Source organism: Stegostoma tigrinum, chromosome 35 (assembly GCF_030684315.1).
Source record: "Stegostoma tigrinum isolate sSteTig4 chromosome 35, sSteTig4.hap1, whole genome shotgun sequence".
NCBI classification, from domain to species: Eukaryota; Metazoa; Chordata; class Chondrichthyes; order Orectolobiformes; family Stegostomatidae; genus Stegostoma; species Stegostoma tigrinum.
Window position 1 is genome coordinate 10971901 of NC_081388.1, and position 20167 is coordinate 10992067.

The following is a 20167-nucleotide window of genomic DNA, read 5'->3' on the forward strand; positions in this document are numbered from 1 at the left end:
TGATTAAATAGAGCGAGGACAACAAAGTTACGTCAGTAAAGAAGGTGTAAAAGAGCAAAATCAACGTTAGACTTGAAATTTGAGAGGTCCATTCAGAAGTCTAATATCAGTGGGGAAGAAATTGTTCTTGAGGTTGTTGGTCCATGCATTTAAGCTTTTGATGAACTGCAGGACACCAGTAAGCACCAAGGATCAGAGAGAGATAATGGTAACTGCGGAATCTGGAGAATCTAGCAACCGCCGCATATGCTCTCAGGATGAGGCATTCCACTCCCGCACATCCCAGATGTCCGCGTTCTCCAAGGGCCGCAACATCCCCCACCCCTGCAGTGGTCGAGAACACCCTCGACCATGTCTCCTGCATTTCCCGCACCTCATCCCTCACACCCCGCCCTCACAATAACCACCAAAAGAGAATTCCCCTAGTCCTCACGTACCATTCCACCAACTTCCATATACAACGCATCATCCTCCGACACTTCCGCGATCTACAATCCGATCCCACCACTAAAGACATTTTTCCAACCACACCCTTGTCTGCATTCTGGAGAGACCGCTCTCTCCGCAACTCCCTTGTTCGCTCCACACTCCCCTCCAACCCCACCACACCGGCACTTTCCCCTGCAACCGCAGGAAGTGCTACACTTGCCCGCACACCTCCTCCCTCACCCCCATCCCAGTCCCCAAGATGACTTTCCACATTAAGCAGATGTTCACCTGCACATCTGCCAATGTGGTATACTGCATCCACTGTACAAGCGGAGGCTTGGGGACCGCTTTGCAGAACACCTCCGCTCGGTTCACAGTAAACAACTGCACCTCCCAGTTGCGAACCATTTCACCTCCTCCTCTCATTCCTTAGATGACATGTCCATCCTGGGCCTCCTGCACTGCCATAATGATGCCACCCGAAGGTTGCAGGAACAGCAACTCATATTCCGCTTGGGAACCCTGCAGTCCAATGGTATCAATGTGGATTTCACCAGCTTCAAAATCTCCCCTCCCCCCACTGCATCCCAAAACCAGCCCAGCTCGTCCACGCTTGCCTAACTTGTTCTTCCTCTCACCTATCCCCTCCTCCCACTTCAAGCCGCACCATTTCCTACCTACTAACCTCATCCTGCCCCCTTAACCTGTCGTCCTCCCCGGACTGATCTATCCCCTCCCTACCTCCCCACCCATACTCTCCTCTCCACCCATCTTCTCCTCTATCCATCTTCAGTCCGCCTCCCCCTCTCTCCCTATTTATTTCAGAATCCTCTCTCCATCCCCCTTTTCTGATGAAGGGTCTCGGCCCGAAACGTCAGCTTTTGTGCTCCTAAGATGCTGTTTGGCCTGCTGTGTTCATCCAGACCCACACTTTGTGGTCAAGGATCAGAGAGACCTTAGTAAGCAAGTTCACTAGCCCCTTAAGGTAGCAGGAAAGGTAAATAAAAGTGATTAAGAAAGCATGAGGAATACTGCCTTTAGTTACTGAGGCATGGAGCTTAAGAGCATGGAGATTATGCTGGAACAGTACAAACTTAGTTAGGCCACAGCTACAGTATAGTGTAGAGGTCCGGAAACCACATTATAGAAGGGATAGGCTGACACTGGAGAGGGTGCAGAGGAGATTTACCAGGACGTTGCCTGAAGTGGAGAGTTGCAGTTATGAAAAAGGATTAGACAGACTGGGCTTGTTTTCCTTGGAGTAGCGGAGACTGAGTGGGGACATGATTGTGACATTTAAATTTATGAGGCCATAGCTAGCACAGACAGTAAAGAAACTTTCACCTTGAGGGTGGATCAATGACCAAGGGGCATAGATTTAAAGTAAGGGCCAGGAGATCTAGAGGAGATGTGAGGAAAATTGTATTCCCCCACAGAGTGATGGGAATCTGAAACCCACTGCCTATAATGATGGTAGAGGCAAAAACCCTCACAACATTTAACAAGTATTTAAATGTGTGCTTGTAATGCCAAGGCATGCAAGGTTATGGATAAAGGGGTGGAAAATGGGATTAGAATAGGTAGGCGGTTGTTTTTCGCTGGCACAGATACAATGGGCCAAAAGGCTTTTTTCTTGCAGTGTAGATCTCTATGATGCTGAATGTGTCATTCCATAACTTATTACATGTCTCAATGATGACAATCCCATCTAGAGTTGTGCAGGGTACAGACTGAGATCTTAGATATAGCCATTGTGAAGGACTTAGGGCTGGAGTCCACTTCCAGAACCTCATCAGAATCAATTCTGAAGTCACTGTGGAATGGATATAAAGGTGAAGGATGAGCTGGTGTTGAGTTCCCATTGACTCCTTTGTGGTCCCCATTCATTGTGGCATACAGGATCAATGCCAAAACTGATGAGGCAACTGATCAGCCAATCCTTAGGGTACTTCTCTGGTCACTCAAATGTCCCACATCCTCCTGGCAAGTAAGGACTGGCAGAAATCTGGGACTGGTCAGTGGATGAGCAGTCTCATCACCAAAGAGAAATACACTGTGACTGTAACAATCTAGAAGGATAAGCACATCTGATATAAGGGAACACCACCAAGCCCCATTCCATCTTGACTTGGAAAATATCGTCTTTTCCACACTAATGCTCAGTCTATATCCTCCCTAACAGTAGTGTGTGTGTGTGTGTGTGTGTGTGTGTGTGTGTGTGTGTTCCTACACTACACCAACTACAGCAGCTCCAGAAGCTAGCTCACCAGCACCTTTTCAAGGGCTATGAGGGATGGTGATATTCAATGATTGAATGACAGAAAGAGAGGATCAAGTGTCAAGTGTCAGCAAGGAGAGTTAAGAATGAGTTCGGGTGGACTGAGAGTGATTCATCTGAGAAATAATTGGCATATAAAAACCTGGATTAGACACTAAGGCAAAATAAAGTTAATTTTTCCATTCAATCTGGGCAGGATTATAAAGGAGCAGCCTGCACATAGTGATGGAAGATCTGAATTGTTTTGAACTGATGAAGCTGAAAATTAGACAGAATTGAAAGAGACCAAACCTAAGATGGTATCTTAAGCCTGATATCTACGAAGGCTTGATTGATTGGACAGCTCGGGGAGAAAGCAGAGGGTGAGGGTCCTGTGGCGTGGATGAGGAGCCTGGGGTCAGTTGCGTACCTGAGAGAGGTGGTACACAGGCCAGCTTTCTCACCTTGTTTGTCACATGGATTCCTGTCAGGAAGATGAGCTGTGCCAGGAAGAGGTTGATGCTCAGGTGCTTGTACACGATGATGTTGGCCTTTTGGATGGAGCGGCACTTTGTGAACACAACGATGGAGGCGGCGAGGCACAGCAGAGATATTGTGAGCCCGGCTGTGCTGATCAGCAGCAAGGACCAGCTTTCCTGCAGCAATGACAAACAAGGAATTACATGCTGGGGCACAGCCGTTTGGATGCTCCCACAGAATTACTTTGGGGATATAGCTCAGAAACAGGTCATTCAGATCATCGGGCCCATACTGATGTTTATATTCCATACAAGCCTATCCCCTATTTCATGACATCTCATGCTATCAACATGAGAACCTTCTGTTCCCTTCTCCTTCATCTATTTATCTAGCTTTCTTGCAAATACATCAAACTGTTCACCTCAGCCATTTTGTGTGGCAGTGAGTTCCATCTTCTAATCATTCCCTGCGTGAGGAGGTTTGTTCTGAATTCCCTGCTTTCTCAGCTTTGGTTCGGGGATTTGAGTATCACCAATACGCCCACCATATGTTGCTCACCCAACGTTGCCCACCCATAATTGCCCTTGAGAGGCAGTTATGAGTCAATCAAATTGACTCTGAGTCAAGAGTCACCGACTGAGTGAGATAACAAATTTCCTTTCCCAAAGGACATCGGTGAACTAGATGAGTTTCTATTTCCAATAATCGATGATCGTGTTATGGTCGCCTTCACTGAGACTAGTTTTGAATTCCAGATTTAATTAATTCTATTCAAAATTCCACAAGATGCCTCAGCGGGATTTAAAACCACAAAAAACAGAACATTAGCCTGGGCCTCTAGATAATGGATCCACTCACATGGCCACAAACATGAAGTACTTACGTTGTCATAGTCCACCCAGACCATAGGTTTGCTCTCTCATTGGAGGGACAGAGAGACAAGTGGTAGTGGCTTGGAAACATGCAATGGAAACAGACCCTGATGACCGGATATCGTGAATTAATCCGGTCCCATTTGCCACCATTTGGCCCATATCCCTTTAAACCCTTCCTATTCAAGTACCCATCCACATGCCATTTAAATGTTGTAATTGTACCAGCCTCCACCACTTACTCTGGCAGCTCATACTGTACATGCACCACTCACTGCTTGAAAACGATGCCACTCAGGTACCTTTTAAATGTTTCCTCTCTCACCTCATACCTATGCCCTCTCATTTTAGACTCCCCCAACCCAAGGAAAAGACCTTGGTTATTCATCTTATCCATGCCCCTCATGATCTCATAAAGCTCTACACAGTCACCCCTCAGCCTCTGACATTCCCAGGAAAATAACCCCATATTTCCAGCATCTCTTTACAACTTGAACCCCAATCCCAGCAACATCTTTGCAAACATTTTTTGAACCTTTTCAAGTTTCACAACATCCTTCCTGTGGCAGGGAGACCAGAATTGCACACAATATTCCAAAAGTGGCCTAACCAGTGTCCTGTACAGCCACAACATGACCTCCCAGCTCCTGTACTCAATGCACTGACGAATATAGGGAAGCACCCAAAATATCTTCTTCACTATCCTGTCTACCTGCAACTCTACTTTCAAGGAAAGTCAAGATCTCTTTGTTCAGCAATCCTCCCCAGGACCTTACCATGAGGTGTATAAGTCCTGCCCTGATTTGATTTTCCAAAATGCAGCATCTCACATTTATACAATTAATCTCCATCTGCCACAGCTCGGCCCTTTAACTCACCCGATCAAGGTGTCATTGTATTCTGAGGTAACATTCTTTGCCGTCCACTACAACTTAAATTTGGTTACCATCTGCAAAACTACTAACCAAACCTTTAATGTTCAGATCCAAATCATTTATATAAATGACAAAAAGCACTGGATGCAGCACCGATCCTTGTAGCAAAACACTGGTCACAGGATTTCAGTCTGAAATTAACCCTCCACCACCACCCTCTGTTTGGATGCTGAAGATCTAAAACAAACAAACACAGAAATGGCTGGAGAAACTCAACAGGTCTGGCTGCATCTGCGGAGTGAAAAACAAAATCAATGTTTTGAGTCCAGTGAATGCCACCGCGTAAACCTTCTCTGAACTGATACATACACATTTACTTCCTTCGTTAAATAAGGAGACCCATACTGTCCACAATACTCGATGTAGTCTCATTGGTGCATCATATTATTGAAACATAACTTTCATACAGTTGTATTTAATTGCCCTCGTAATGAATGATAACATTTTATTAGTTGTCCTAAATACTAGCTGTTGCTACATAATAGCCTTTTGTGATTCATGTACTATGGATATACAAATCCCTTTACAACTTGGAGCTACACAATCTCTCACCATTTGAATAATATGCTTCTTTACAATTCTTCCTGACAGAATGACGGAAATCACATTTTCCTACATTAAACTTCATTTGCAAGATCCTGGTCAATTCACTCAATCTATTTATGTGTTTGTAGCTCCTACACTTTCACCACATCTTTTTGTGCCATTAACAAATTTAGTACCCCATATCTTCAACCTGTTCATCCAAATCATTTATATAAATTGTTAAAGATTGAAGTGTTAACACTGATCCTTGTCATACACTACACATGACATCTTGTTAACCCATTATATGTTAACTCCTGTTAGCCAGTCAAACTTATATCCAGACAAATATATTAGCCCCTACACCGCAAAAGTCCATTTGCCGCAATAATCTTTGATGTAGCACCTTATGAAATGCATTCCGGAAATCTAAGTTTGCTATGTCTGCCCCTTTAACCACAATGTATGCCACTTCTTCAAAGAATTCCAACAAATTGGTTAAGCATGACTTCCTTTTCACAAAACCATGTTGACTCTGCCCGATTACCTTGAATATTTCTGAGTTTTGATCCAGCATCTTTCATAATAGTTTCTAATAACGTCCATTTGACATATGCTAAATTAAGTGGCTTTTGGTTTCCCGCTTTCTGTCTTCCTGGTGTTATATTTACCGTTCTAAGGAGGAGTCATACTAGATTCAAAACATGAACTGTTTCTCTCTCCAAAAATACTGCCAGACCTGCTGAGTTTCTCCAGAATTCTTTTGTGTTTGTTTCAGATCTCCATCATCACAGTCCTTTGGTTTTACTTGAGTTACATCCAGTATCTACTCATTGAATGGACCCTTATCCAAATGCACAACACTTTGAATATTCGAAACAACTGATCAGATATCTCATTAACCACTGCCAATACAGCGAAGATCACCATGAAAACCCTGCCTTCTTAAGCTCACTCCTTGCCTGGGGCATGGCATTCCCAGGTTAAAGCCATTGCCAGCCATTTCTTTTAAATGAGTCTATGGTTGTCTGTAAACTTTCACTCATGTAAAACAGTGATGATCTTGTCTGCAAGTGGAGTTATAGTGGACTCAAAATGTTAACTATGTTTCTCTTGTAATCGCTGTTTCGACTTCAGATCTGCAGCATCCACAGTATCTTAATCAACCTGTTCAGACGTGTTATCACACGCCTCTGGAGTGGGCGAGATTTGAACCTAAGTCTCCTGGCTCAGGGATAGTGCCACAACCTGTTTCACACTTTGTTCATCTTTTAATTATCCTTGATTCTAGTAATGACCAGGGATGTTGCTTCTGGGATAAATATTGATGTGGGACATCTCTATTGCTTTCCTTAAAAATAACTTCATGTGATCTTTACCATCCTCCTAACACAGCAGATAGTCCCTTGCTTTAATTTCACAACTGAATGATGGCAATCCAGACAGTGTCATACTCCTTCACAAATGCGTTTGGAGTGTCAGGTCTGATTTATGTGCTGAGGCAGATTTTTCATGTAGAGAGAAGTTCATACGTGGAATGAACTGCCACAGAAAGTGGTAGATGCAGGTACAGTTACAACATTTAAAAACCATTTGGACAGGTACAAGATAGGAAAGGTTTAGAAAGATATGTGCTAAATGCAGGCAGATGGGACAAGCTTAATTTGGGAACCCTGGTCAGCATGAACGGATTGGACCAAAGAGTCTGTTTCTGTACTGTTTGACTCTATTCCCATAAAAATTATAACTTCTGTATTTATTTCAGAAAGAGGAAACACAATTCAGCCCAGTTCCATAGAAAAACCCATCTATCTGCGTGCGGTTGGTAATGTTAATGTACTTCATCTATTGTGTCCCTGAAAATATCACACTATTTTATTAAATGGAGAGCACAGTTTCACTTGGTACCATATGCTGTACAATTATATCTTGCTGAGAGTCACACAGCAGAGGTCCCAGATTCAGGTGTAGCACTGAATATTTCCTGAAAATGTCAGAGAGGCTGCACTGTGATCACTGATGGGTCAATACTTGTGTATTAACTTACTTACTATCAGTAATGCTGTGTTAATGATGGGACAATATTCTCATAGCCCTCCATCACCTGTTTCCTGTCTGCTTCTTGCTGTATTCTGACTGGCTTCATTGTTCTGTTTGCAGTCAAGAAGTTATTCCCTTGGGTCACTGTCTGGGTTCACTCCCTGATATAGCTCCTGGAGTCTCAACACACCCATTCACTGGGGTAATTGTCTGTGTTAATCTGTGGTCACTCCTTGGGTGACTTTCTCGAGTCTGTGATCACTACAGCGTCAGTCTTTGGGGTCACTCTGAAGTCAGAGAGTGGTCCCTCTCTAAGTTCACAGTCTGAGTCCCTCTGGGTTTCAGTGGTAACTGTCTGAAAGTATAGTCTGGCTGATCCCTCTGTGCTTCTCCAACTGACTCCACTCTCTGAAAACAATGCTGCGAATCTCCAAGATAACGTTCTTCGAAATCTATGCTTCTCATTTTCTTCAGGTCATTGCGGTGGCCATGGATACGTTCAAGGGCCCCAATTAAGCTTGTCTCTTTGAGGGGTATGTGGAACATTTCTTGCTCCAGTTCTAATCAGGATCCCACCCACAACTCCTTCTCTGAAATATCGATGATATCGTCAGCACTGCTTCCCTCTCTCATCTGCAGTAGGAGAAGTTCATTGATATCGCTTACAATTCACACCTTGCCCTCACATTCAGCCGGTCTAGCTCTGACTTCTCCCTTCCCTTCCTCAACATCTGTGTTTCCATTTCCGCGGATAAACTGGCCACAAGTATCCACTGTAAACCCACTGACTCCCAAAGTTACCTGGATTATACATCCTCACATCCTGCTTCCCATAAAGACACCATTCCACTCTCTCAGTTCCTCCGTCTCTGTCGCATATGTTCTGATGAGGCCAGCTTTGACAAGGGAGTCTGTGGAATACCCACTTTCTTCCTCAACGGAGGATTCCCCAGCACCACTGTGGACAGAGGCTTCAACTGGGCCTAAACCATCTCCCGCACACCCATCCTCACCCCTCTCTTCTCTCCAGCAACAGTGATAGGGTTCCCTTGTCCTTACCTTCCATCCCACCAACATTTATACGCAGAAGTTCATCAGCTGCCATTTCTGTCATATCCTACAAGATGCCACCACCAGACAAATACTCCCCTCCCTTGTCCACCTTCAGCAGGAACTGTTCCCTCTGGGAAACTCTGGTCCACTCCTCGTCCATTCCTCTTTCAATTTCAACACACCCCACAGCCGCATGGCATCTTCCACTGCAATCGCCGAAGGTGTAACACTTCCCCATTTACATCCTCCCTCCTCAGTATCCAAGGGCCCAAACATAGCTTCCAAGTGAAGCAGCACTTTACCTACACTTCCCACAATCTAATTTATTGCATTCGCTGCTCACAATGTGGTCTCTTCTACATTGGGAACTAAAGCTTTGACTGGGTGACTGCATCACAGAACATCTACATTCTGCCTGCAAAAAAAGAGCCTGAGGTGCCACTTTAGTACACCATCCCGTTCCCTGGCCAACATCTCTGAATCAGGCTTGCTGTAGTATTCCAGCAAAGCTCAGTGCAAGCTGGGAACAAGACAACTCATTTGCGGCTTGGAGGCCCTGCAGCCCTCTGGACTCAATACTGAATTCAATAATTTTAGGCTGAACTCTCCCATGTCCTAGCCCCCTACCCCATACACCACGCCTTGTTATCACATAGTCTGGCATTAAACACTACCTCTGTTGTTAGCCATTATCAGTCCCATTAACAGCTATTCCTAGCTAGATTGTTATCAACTCCTTTAGCTGTTCAACTGTTCTTCTCACTTTGGGCTCCATCCCCACCTGTCGTTTATTCCTTACCCATTCCCAAACCCTATCTTCTGCATATAAACCAACATTTTCCCGGCATCAGTTCTGAGGAAGGATCACTGGACCCGAAATGTTAAGTTTGATTTCTCTTCACAGATGCTGCCAGACCTGCTCAGCTTTTCCAGCACCTTCTATTTTTGTCCCCGAAGATAACCTTCTTCACTGTCTACTACATCACTAACTTTGGTGCCATTTACTGACACTTCTCACTGTATTTTACATTTGAATATATCTGACAATAAAGGATATTCTATTTGGTGTTTCAGGGGCCTGTGGGCTCACTCTCTAAATTACTCATAATCATTAATGGAGTCAATTTCCAGCTCGCTGACAATCTTTCGTGTTATTCTGACTCTGCAGCTTCATCTAATCTCTTTCTTGTGTGTCTGATTCCTAACTGTTTCATTCTGTCAGTCTCTGCTTTCTGGCTGGTACACCTTTCTGTTTCCTATTTGGATTTACTTCCCACTTTGACTGGAGTTTGAATGATGTTTTACCTCAATCTCAATCGGAGACATTAAAATAGCAAAGCTCGTCAGATGGTCACATTGGCACATTACGGAGCTTCCACTGGAACCAATCAGGAAGCAGCCCTCAGGGGACCAGAAACTTCCCCCGTCTGTTATCTTCAAATAAACGCATTTGGCCTTCTCATGATCGTTGGTATCCTGCGTGAAGGAACAAACCTTGTTACACAGCCTGCACCTACCACAGATACAAATATTTACACCTCCCTGTACCACACCAGAACAGAACAATCAGTACATATGAACTTAAGATGCAACAGTATATTTCATACAATTATAAAAGCAACATTTGCAAAATCTTCCTCTACACAGTCCCCATCAAAGGGTCTGGGGTCAGATATAATACAGGGTTAGATACAGAGTAAAACACTCTTTACCCTATCCCCATCAAACCGTCCCAGGACAGGGACAGAGCAGAATTAGATATAGAGCAAATCTCCCTCCACTCTATTAAAACGAAAGTAAAGCTCCCTATGCACTGTCCCCATCAAATACTCCTCGAAAGGTACAGTGTGGGGTTAGGAACAACGTAAAGATCCCTCTACTCTTTAGAATGGAAAATAAGGTGTCCTGTAGTCTTTAAAATTAAAAGTAAACAGAAAGTAAAGCCCCTCTACGCTGTCTCCAGCAGACAGTCCCAGGCTAGGGACAGCATAGGCTTCGGCACAGAGTAAAGCCTCCTCTGGCCCATCAAACATTTCCAGGGCACCACGGGGTTAGATACAGAGTTAAAAAAAAACTCTCTACGCTGTCCAATCCTTCATCTTGGACCACTACAACTCCATTTGCACGAAAAGCCTCAGTCTTCCTTACAAACCTGGTTGAATTTCAGTGTAAAATTGACCATTTCTGTCAGTCCACGACTGGCTGCTTTGTTACTGATTCTGGCAGTTACCACTTTTGAGTTTAACCAGCTTGTTCCTTCAGTTGCCTCCAATTGCTTCACCCCATCTTTACGGATCTCGCTGGTCAAAAGGGATTCCATGTCGCTGAATACAAAGAAGGCAACTGCAGCAAAGTCTGGTGGAGCAAAGCGATTTGGACTTTGATCAGTGTCAAGTCATCTGAAACAGTGTGGCAACAGTAGTTGATCTTGGTATAAGTCCAATTCTACAGCTCATTGAATCTATTCCAATGATACGTTGTAGAATGGTTCCAAATATGAAAGAAAGGCAATTTTTAAAACTCATTAAAAAATGTGAGTAATTTAACAGCACAGAAGCTGAAAAAAGACAAATGTTCAAAGCGTTCTGGCTTGCACTCATCAGGACAGAACTGCAGGAATACCAAACCTCAGAGGAAACACCAATTTGTACTGCATGGGAAGAGGTGGGAAGATTTGTACTAGTATTGACTTGTTGCTACAAGAACTCATGGGCATATTTGTGAACTTGCAATTATATAGGGCATTTCATGATCACAGGATTTTCAAAAACGCCCCACAGTCAATTCTTTTGAAGAATAGTCACGAGAATGATAGCAGCCAAAGTTTGTGTGGAACTTTCAACAAGTAGCAATAAGATAATGGGCCATGTATTTAACTGCTCTAGCCTTCTACTCTCACACTCATGGATAGTTTTGTGGCATTGGAAATGATCCAGAGAATAATCCATTCAAGAGAATCGCAGCTGACCTGACTGTGATCTTAATGCCACTTTCCTTCCTGTCTCCACCCCCACTCCCACCATGACCCGTACGATCAAAACTCTGTCCTTGCTCATTGGGGCAGGGAATTCTAAGGTCTAATGAGCCTCTGAGAGAAAAGAGGCTCCTCCTCAGCTCCCTCTTCAGTGGGAGACCTGCGGGCCCTAGGTCTAGATTATCAGGGTTAGTCCGCTGAGATTTTCTTTATTCAATCACGGGATCAGGGTGTCGCTGACTAGGTCAGCATTTATTACCCATCTCTAATTGCTCTGAGGGCAGTTAAGGGTCAACCACACACTGCTATAGATCTGGATTCACATGTAGACCAGAGAACAGCTTCCTTGCTTATAGGACATTAATGAAGCATATAAGTTTGTCCCAACAATCAATAATAGATTTACAGTCACCGTCAGATTTTTAATTCCAGATATCTATTGGAGTCAAATTCCACCATCTGTCATGGCGGGATTTCAACCCTGGTCCCCAGGACATTACCCGCATATCTGGATTAACAGTCCAGTATTAATTCACTAGGCCACTGCATTTCTCAGTCAGTTGGATGCAGAGTGATATCAACAGCATGGGTTCAATTTCTGCACCAGCAGAGTAACAGAATAGAACAGAATCGCCTTTATTGTCACATATACCCAATGAATAAATTGAAAAGTTTAATGATCGCCAATTACAGCACAAACTTAGATACAAAAGAACCTAGGCAAAGCTTCTTTTGTTACAAGATTTGTTACAAAATAAAATGTCCAGTATTAGAGAAATGAGCTCTGTACAGCAGACCATGCTGGCACTTAGCATCTACCAGGCCCCGGCTCTACACCATGCTGGTGACATGCCGGGAGGCTGCTGCAGGAAACTGGATGGTATCCACATCACACCAGGAGGACGCTGTGGTGCCAGGCCAGGAGATCACCACGCCGTGCTGGGAGGTAGCTGCACAAGGCTGGGAGGTCAGGTCGGGTGGTCGACACACCAGTGCCAGGAAGCCGCCCCAGATACCCAGAGGACTCCACTCCAGAAGGCGGTTGTGCAAAGCCAAGAAGCCACAATGAGATGCTACTGCAGTAGGCTGGGAATCATCATTGGAAGCCGGGAATAGTTGCTCGCTGGATGCACGGAATCATCACTGGAGGCCAGGGATCGTTCCTTGCCAGAAGTCAGGAATTGTCGGCGGAGACCAGGATCATCGCTCACTGCAGGCCAGGGTTCGTTGCTCCTTGCCACAGGCCGGGAGTCAAACGGAAGAAAAGATGAAGGAGAAGAAGAAAAGAAAACAAACACGAAGAGGAAGAAAAAGAGTAGAAAAATAAGAAAAGAAGAACAGCGACACAGCAGACAAGTTCTGGCTGGATTGGCCAACTCAGCAGCCATCTTTCAACAAATCATGAAGGTCCCTCATTCTCAATCTCTCCCCTCACCTCAGGTGTGGTGGCTCTCAATTTAAAACTCCACCAGTCACCTCTCTCTAATGGGAGAAAAGCCCTGAGGTCTGGTAGGGCTGTTACTACTTTACTTTTAAGTTCTAGATTGCCCCCACAATGGGAAACATCTTTTCAGCATCTGTCTAGTATCAGCATCTCTCAGAATCCTGTACATTTCAGAAAGATCACTGCTCATTCTTCTGGAGTACAGACCTATTTTCTTGTTTTTTTTTAATAAGGCAGACACCTTCATTGCAATAATATCAACACAAAAAGGGAGGAATGAGTGAGGGAAGAGGAAGCGATGGGGAGAGAAAGAGATGGAGAGGGAGAAGAAGAGGGAGAGGGAGAGGGTGGAAGGAAAGAAGGAGGCGAGGAGAAGCATTTCTTAACACAGAATATTGGAAAATACAAATTTGGATGCAAAAGAAACTAAACACTTACCAGAGTTCTTTGCTCCCATGACTGTTCTCCAGTTTATCTCCATGGTGTTATTCCAGATCTCGATTCTTACCAAGTCGTCTGGTAAACTTTGATTACCAGATACTTGGATCTGGGCAGCTAAAAGTAAAGATAAGACTTTGTGAAGAATGCAGTGCCGATTGAAACTGTCTTGCCTCTTTCTCTCTCACAGGTTTACTTGTCTCTGATGTTACTCGATGATTCGTTCTGAGCTTACCTAAATACACAGAGCATCCCTGGCTTGCCTTTCTGCACTTGTCCGAGACATCAATCTCATTGTTTCTGAAGAAGACTCATCTCGGATTTGAAGCATAAACTCTTTATCACTTCACAGAATGCTGCCAAATCTACTGAGTTTCTCCAGCAAAGTCTGTATTTGTCAAACATTCTTTTTTGTTTCTGGGAAATGAGTCCCTAGGCATTGATGCATGTTGCCATTCATGGCAGTAAACAAGCCAGCTCGACTGACTACATTTTACAATGGTTAGTTGGCATAGCTATGAGCACACTCAGGACATTCCACCAGCAGACAACTGAAAGTGTTATGTATGAATTTCAGGGTCAGTGCATGTTGACTATACATTTCAGCAAACATCTGACTGAATCAAACAGGATGTTCCTTCAGTTGATGAAAACAGGCCAGATATAGACCCCAACCAACCAGGCTTCAATTGCAAAATCCAAAACAAAACATCTACTGTTCAATGTGATTCTGCAATTGGGCAGCAGTCACTTAATCCCAAAGAATCTCGACTTCATGTCCGATGTGAAAGACAGTCCCTCTGGCAGTGTATGCTCCCTCAGAACTGCTGTGGGATTGCCTGCCTCGATCCTGAGCATGAAGCCTCCAGAATCGGACATGAACCCCCAATCTTCTGACTGACACGCATTAAAATAACCCACTGAGGCCCAGAGGAGATTGCGCAAATGTTGAGGCACAGCGCAGCGCAGCACAGCAAACAGAAACAACCACGTCTGAACAACTGATACTTTTGGATTTGGAAGGATGAGGGAGGATCTCATTGAAACTTACAGAATACTGAGAGGCCTGGATATAGAGTGGATGTGGAGAAGATAATCAACCAGGAGGCGGCCCAAGTACACAGCCTTGGAGTGAAGGGATGAACTTTCAGCACTGAGATGAGGGTTGAATAGTAAAGGGTTTGACGGTTAAGAGATAAGATATAAGTGCTCTGATATCTAATGGCCTTATGTACAGAAGCAGTAACACAGACAGATATCAATTTCATTAGCAGTGTTTCTCTGGAAATGTGATAATTGAACACGATCCAGGAACTTTCTCCACTCTATGACACATCATCATTGACAATAATGTTTCTACATGTTCGTTAAAACAATTATAGGAAATATTGTTTGAAATTATTGATCAGATGTCACCATTTTAATTGATATCTGTGCTCAATCATAAAGTGCCAATTGGCTCAGAAAGGGCAGGCTATAAAACCATAAATAATAACCTTCTCTTTGATTAAATGTCCACTCGACATCTAGAATGTTAGTATTTCTACTGAGTAATATTTTACCAAAAGAGTCTGCTGAGATTGACTTTGTTTCTCCTCTGGGCAAAGTCAAAGCGATAGCCATTGCTGTATTCTCCACAAGATCCAAGATGGTCGCTACGACATTTAACCGCTGACTGGTCGTCATGTTCTGCAGCCGTGAATTCCTATTGAGGAAACCATTTGTCAAGTTTGTGACAGCCTAAGGGTAGAAAAAGAAATGGCTTCTTGAACTCATGGGCCTGTTTTGTCTGCTTTTTTATATTCATTTTCTCTCATTCCTTTCCTCTATGAACCGTTTCCTCCTCAATTTCTTTTTGCTTTTTCACCTCCTTTTCTCACACCCCTGTCACGGTGTTTGTCTTGGAATCTTTCTTTCCGCTCCTGTTTTCTCCCTTCCCTGTTGCTGCTTTCTACCACCTCCTCCTGTGATTGCCAATTATCTGCCTCAATAAATAAGGTTAATGCCCCTGACTCTTACTAGTTGTTGTAACATGCCACAACAACGGTGAACTGCAATTCACAAAAAGAAACTTTGAAATGAAACAGAAACAGCCAAAATAAGTGTTTTCACAATCACAGAATTGTAACAGTGCCAAAGGAGGCCAATCAGCCCACCATACCTGGGCTGGTTCTGTGCCCAGGTGCCGACCTTTTGCCTTGTCCTCATGGCAAATTACTACCACTTGTTGCCTTTGAACTGAGTGGCTTCCCAAGTCCATTCCAGATTGGAGTTCAGCCTCAATCCCATTGCTGTGCGTCTACAATCACGTGTGACCCATGCTGTTTTACCACTGACACACATCACTCAGACCCTGCCCAATTTACAGTCTGTGAGTTGAATGCTCCTACCTTTACAATGGTCATATTTACACAAGCTTTATACAGTGCTTAGTCCACTACTGCAGGGAGGTCTTATGGGTCCCTACAAGCTACACAATGACAGGATGCTATACACCCATCAAATAAGAACATCCTTGGCATATCAAACCCATATTCAGATTGGAAGATCCAGTTTCTCTTCAGAAGAGGGAGGTCATGAAGGGGCCATCAGCCTCACATTAAACATAGGGTTCTTTCCCCAAAGCAAGTAGACTATCACAACCGAAGGATTAAAAAATTACAATATCAAGTCATACTAGTCACATGATGACAAAAGGCTTGGTCAAAGAGATCGATTTTAAGGTGTGTTTCAAAGAGGGGGACCACATGAAATCATTACCTCATGTTGTAAAGGTTGAGCATGTTCATTAATACCTTTTAGGGAAGAAGCCCTGCCATCTTCACCTGGTCTGACTAGTACATGACTCCAGGCCCACAGTCATGAGCTTGACTCTTAATTGTCCCTTGAATCAAACAGGACAGAAGAGGCCTTTCAGAACATTGAGTCTGTATCACCTATGAAATGGCCTCAGTTCAAAGGCAATTGAATAAAAGCAACAAGTACTGGGCTTGCCAATAATATCTACTCTCAATGAAACAATAAAAGAAATGGGTAAGCAAGTTGAAGAGGATGCAAAGAGTCTGCAAATGGATACAGATTGGTCAAGGCAACTAGCAAAAAAAAATTTTAGATGGACAGTAATGTGGTAGAATATGAAGTTCCCCATGTTGGCAGAAAGAGTAAAAATTCAGAACATCATTTAAGTAGAGAAACATCAAAGGGTGCTGCTGCACACAGCGATCTCAGTCCGCTTGTACATGAATTACAAGATGTCACTGAAATGGAACCTCCAGCAGCAGGTGGTGATGCTGAGGAAGGGTGCTGAGCAGGGGAGCTCAAGCACTTGCGCCAGGGCCTCCAGCTGCAGGTGACAATGAGAGCAGGCATCTAGAATGGTCAAACAGATACTCTCTGGAAAAAAAGGAGTCTTTCTGGGGGGAGGACTAAATGGGAAGGAGCGGACATACAAAGGGTTTCTCAACTCATCATAAACCATAGGCTTCATTCCATGTAAATACATCCTCATTTAACCTTAATTTCTAATCACTTTTGTCATAACTTGATGCCAATGAAATAAAGAATTAATGTTTCATTATCTTTGACCCTTCTGTGTGTTCAACTCTCATGTTCTATATGCAAGACGGTTCAGCAAGTAATTAAGAAGGTAAATAGAGTGTTAGCCTTAACATCAGTGGGGATGAAGGATAAAAACAGAAAAGTCTTGCAACAGTGCTATGGCCATTTGTGTGAATGCATCTCATAGAACTCATAGATCTCGACAGTGTGGAAACAGGCCCTTCAGCCCAACAAGTCCACACAGACTCTCAAAGTATCCCACCTAGACCCATGTCCCTATAACCCACCCAATCCCTGAACACTATGGGCAATTTACGATGGTCAATCCACCAAGCCTGCATACCTTTGGACTGTAAGAGAAAACCAGAGCACCCAGATAAAATCCATGCAGACATGCGGAGAATGTGCAAACTCCACACAGAAAGTCATCCAAAGGTGGAACTAAACAGGTCCCTGGTGCAGTGAGGCAGCAGTGCTAACCACTGAGCCACCGTGCCAGCCCTCAGCTCACCTTAAATTAAAATTTTATGGAGGGGATATTACTGGCATCAGAAGTAGTTCAAAGAATGTTCACTCATCTGATTCCTGGGAGAAAGTGGTTATCTTATGAGGAAAGTTTAAGCACTTTTGGACTTAGACTCATTGCAGTTTAGGAGAACGAGAGGGGATCTTATTGTAACATTATGTTCTGAACAGGCTTTACAGGATGGATGCGCAGAGAATACTTTTCCTCACAGAGGAATCGAGAATTAGGGAGCACAGTTCCACAAGATGGGTTTTCATTTCAGACATCAACAAGGGGGACCTTTTCTGTCAGAGAGTTATTAATCTTCAGAATTCTGTTTCACAGACAGAGTTGAGGTTGGGCTATTGAACACCCTGATGGCTGAATTTTATTTTTGAGCAACAGGGAAGCCAAAGCTTGGGAGACAGGCAAGAAAGTGATCAAAACCAAATTGTCCCTGCTCTTATTGAATGATGGAAGAGGCCCAATGAGCTGAATGACCCTCTTCTGTTTCTATATTTTTATGATTTAATGGAAATGATGAAGGTAGAAAAGCTAATGAATACATGGTATTCCAAAGCAGAAGGTGATGATGGAGCCATTGAACTCAGAAATGCATAAGAGGCTAGAATCTGATCAACACAAATACCTTGGAGAATTGGGGCAATGGAAGTTGCAGAGATAGTGGTGACTCTCATTTCCTCTTACTCCTGCATTAGTTTTTACTCTCATAAAAGACTATACCTAGATATGGGAATGTCAGCTGTCTGCCATCAAATAATTACAGTTAGTAAGGAAATTTGCAAAACCCCAAGTGAACATAAGCACCTCTGTCTGGCAGGTCTAGCAAATAACCCACTCCTGCTTGCTATAGGCTGAAATTAAAGTCAGGCACAATCCTAGTACTAAGGTTTTAACTCATGTTATCCATATTTTAGTACACATGTAAATCTGGTGTATCAGATTAACTCAACAAAATCTAATCCTTTAAATTAATTGCTAACAATTGTGCTTAATTATATGCTAATGGAGGCATTAACTGGGGTCACAAATTGTCCAAATAAAAAGATATTCAAGGTCCATCATGCCAAGCAGTGATAGTGTCCTGGCCACTGGACTGAGGAAACCTGTCTCAAGACCCACATGCTTCAGAGGTGTACAATAACACCTTCGAACAAGTTGATTGGAAAAATAGATTAATTTAAAAAAAACTTTAAAAAATTCATGAGACATTCAATGAAGCTATAGATGGTTGATAATAAAATGTGAGGCTGGATGAACACAGCAGGCCCAGCAGCATCTCAGGAGCACAAAAGCTGACGTTTCAGGCCTAGACCCACCTCACATTTTATTATCTTGGATTCTCCAGCATCTGCAGTTCCCATTATCACTATAGATGATTGAGTTTGGAGGTACATGCTTGTACTGTTACATTCTGTAAATAAATGTAGGTCTATTCTTCACTGACTGGCTTTGTAGAGTCGAACACTCTGCACCAGAACCATGTCACTTTTAGAGTAAATAAAAACACTGGGCCTATAATTCCTTACCTGGAGATCCCCTGTGACGCTGAAATTCTGACAGACTTTGTTAAGTAATTTGTGAGCTGCTTCCATTGCAGAACAAGACCCAATACCCTCCGAGTTTGTCTAGATAGTGGAACAAGGCAATAGTTAAAAAACACCCCTTCTCATTGATAACTAATACTGAGCAAGTCAAACTAGAAAATACACCAAAATAACAGTCCCGAGAGCAAAAGCCTGGAGAATCGACTCTGTATCGTCTGGAAATAAGGGACATGGCATTGCTTGTGTCACCCGTGGTGACGCTGGGATTGTACCAGACAGTTATGTCTGGTTCTATTCCATGGGAGTTAATGTCATCAGTACTGGGGAACCTTGTTGGCATGGGATGTGTGAGCAAGCATCTCCTGAATAAAGAAACAGAGACTGAAAATGATATCACACCCTTCATTCCCTTTGGACATTTAAAAACTCTTTGTAATTAATTTTTGAAAAATGTATCTGTTCATGGGAAATGGGTGTGACTGGTTAGGACAGTATTTATTAGTCACTGCCCATTCCTAATTGCTCCCAGAAGGTGATGGCGAACTTCTTTCTTGATTTCTTGCAGTCCATCCTGTGTAGGGGGCACCTGGAGTGCTCTTCATGGGGAAAGTGTGCAGGGAGTTGCAGGATTCGGAATCAGTTACAGCAAGGGAACGGTGATATAACTCCAAGTCAGGATGGTGCATGGCCTGGAGATTGCTGATGTTCTCTAGGCATTAGCTGCCCTTGTCCTAGAGGTGACAATTTTCCCAGGTGCTGCCATGGGAGCCCTGGTGAGGTGCTGCAGTGTATCTTGTTAATCGGATACTGTACTCCCACTGTGAGTCACTGGTGGAGGGTGAGAATGTTGATGGTGCTGGATGGATGGTGTAGGCTGCTTTATCCTGAATGCTATGCAGCTTCTTGAGTGCTGTTGGAGTGACACTCATCCAGGCAAGTGAAGCGTATTCCACCACATACACGACTTGTGTTTTGTAGACAGTCTCTAGGATTTGGAGAGTCATAAGATGAGCTACTCACTGCTGGATTGATCTGCTTTGGTAGCCCCTATACTTATACAACTGGTCCAATTCAATTTCTGGTCAATGG

General features: G+C 43.6%; 1 protein-coding gene across 1 annotated transcript in view; it reads right to left on the minus strand.

The window, feature by feature from the left end:
* Nucleotides 1-20167, minus strand: part of LOC125447398 (adhesion G protein-coupled receptor E2-like) — a 51413-nt gene that overhangs the window by 10972 nt on the left and 20274 nt on the right. Inside the window, exons 13-18 of the mRNA XM_059640005.1 lie at nt 19061-19159; nt 15010-15187; nt 13448-13564; nt 10744-10946; nt 9897-10067; nt 3151-3342 (exon numbers count right to left, since the gene is read on the minus strand). Coding sequence (XP_059495988.1) covers nt 3151-3342; nt 9897-10067; nt 10744-10946; nt 13448-13564; nt 15010-15187; nt 19061-19159 — 960 coding nt within the window. The remainder of the gene's footprint in view (nt 1-3150; nt 3343-9896; nt 10068-10743; nt 10947-13447; nt 13565-15009; nt 15188-19060; nt 19160-20167) is intronic.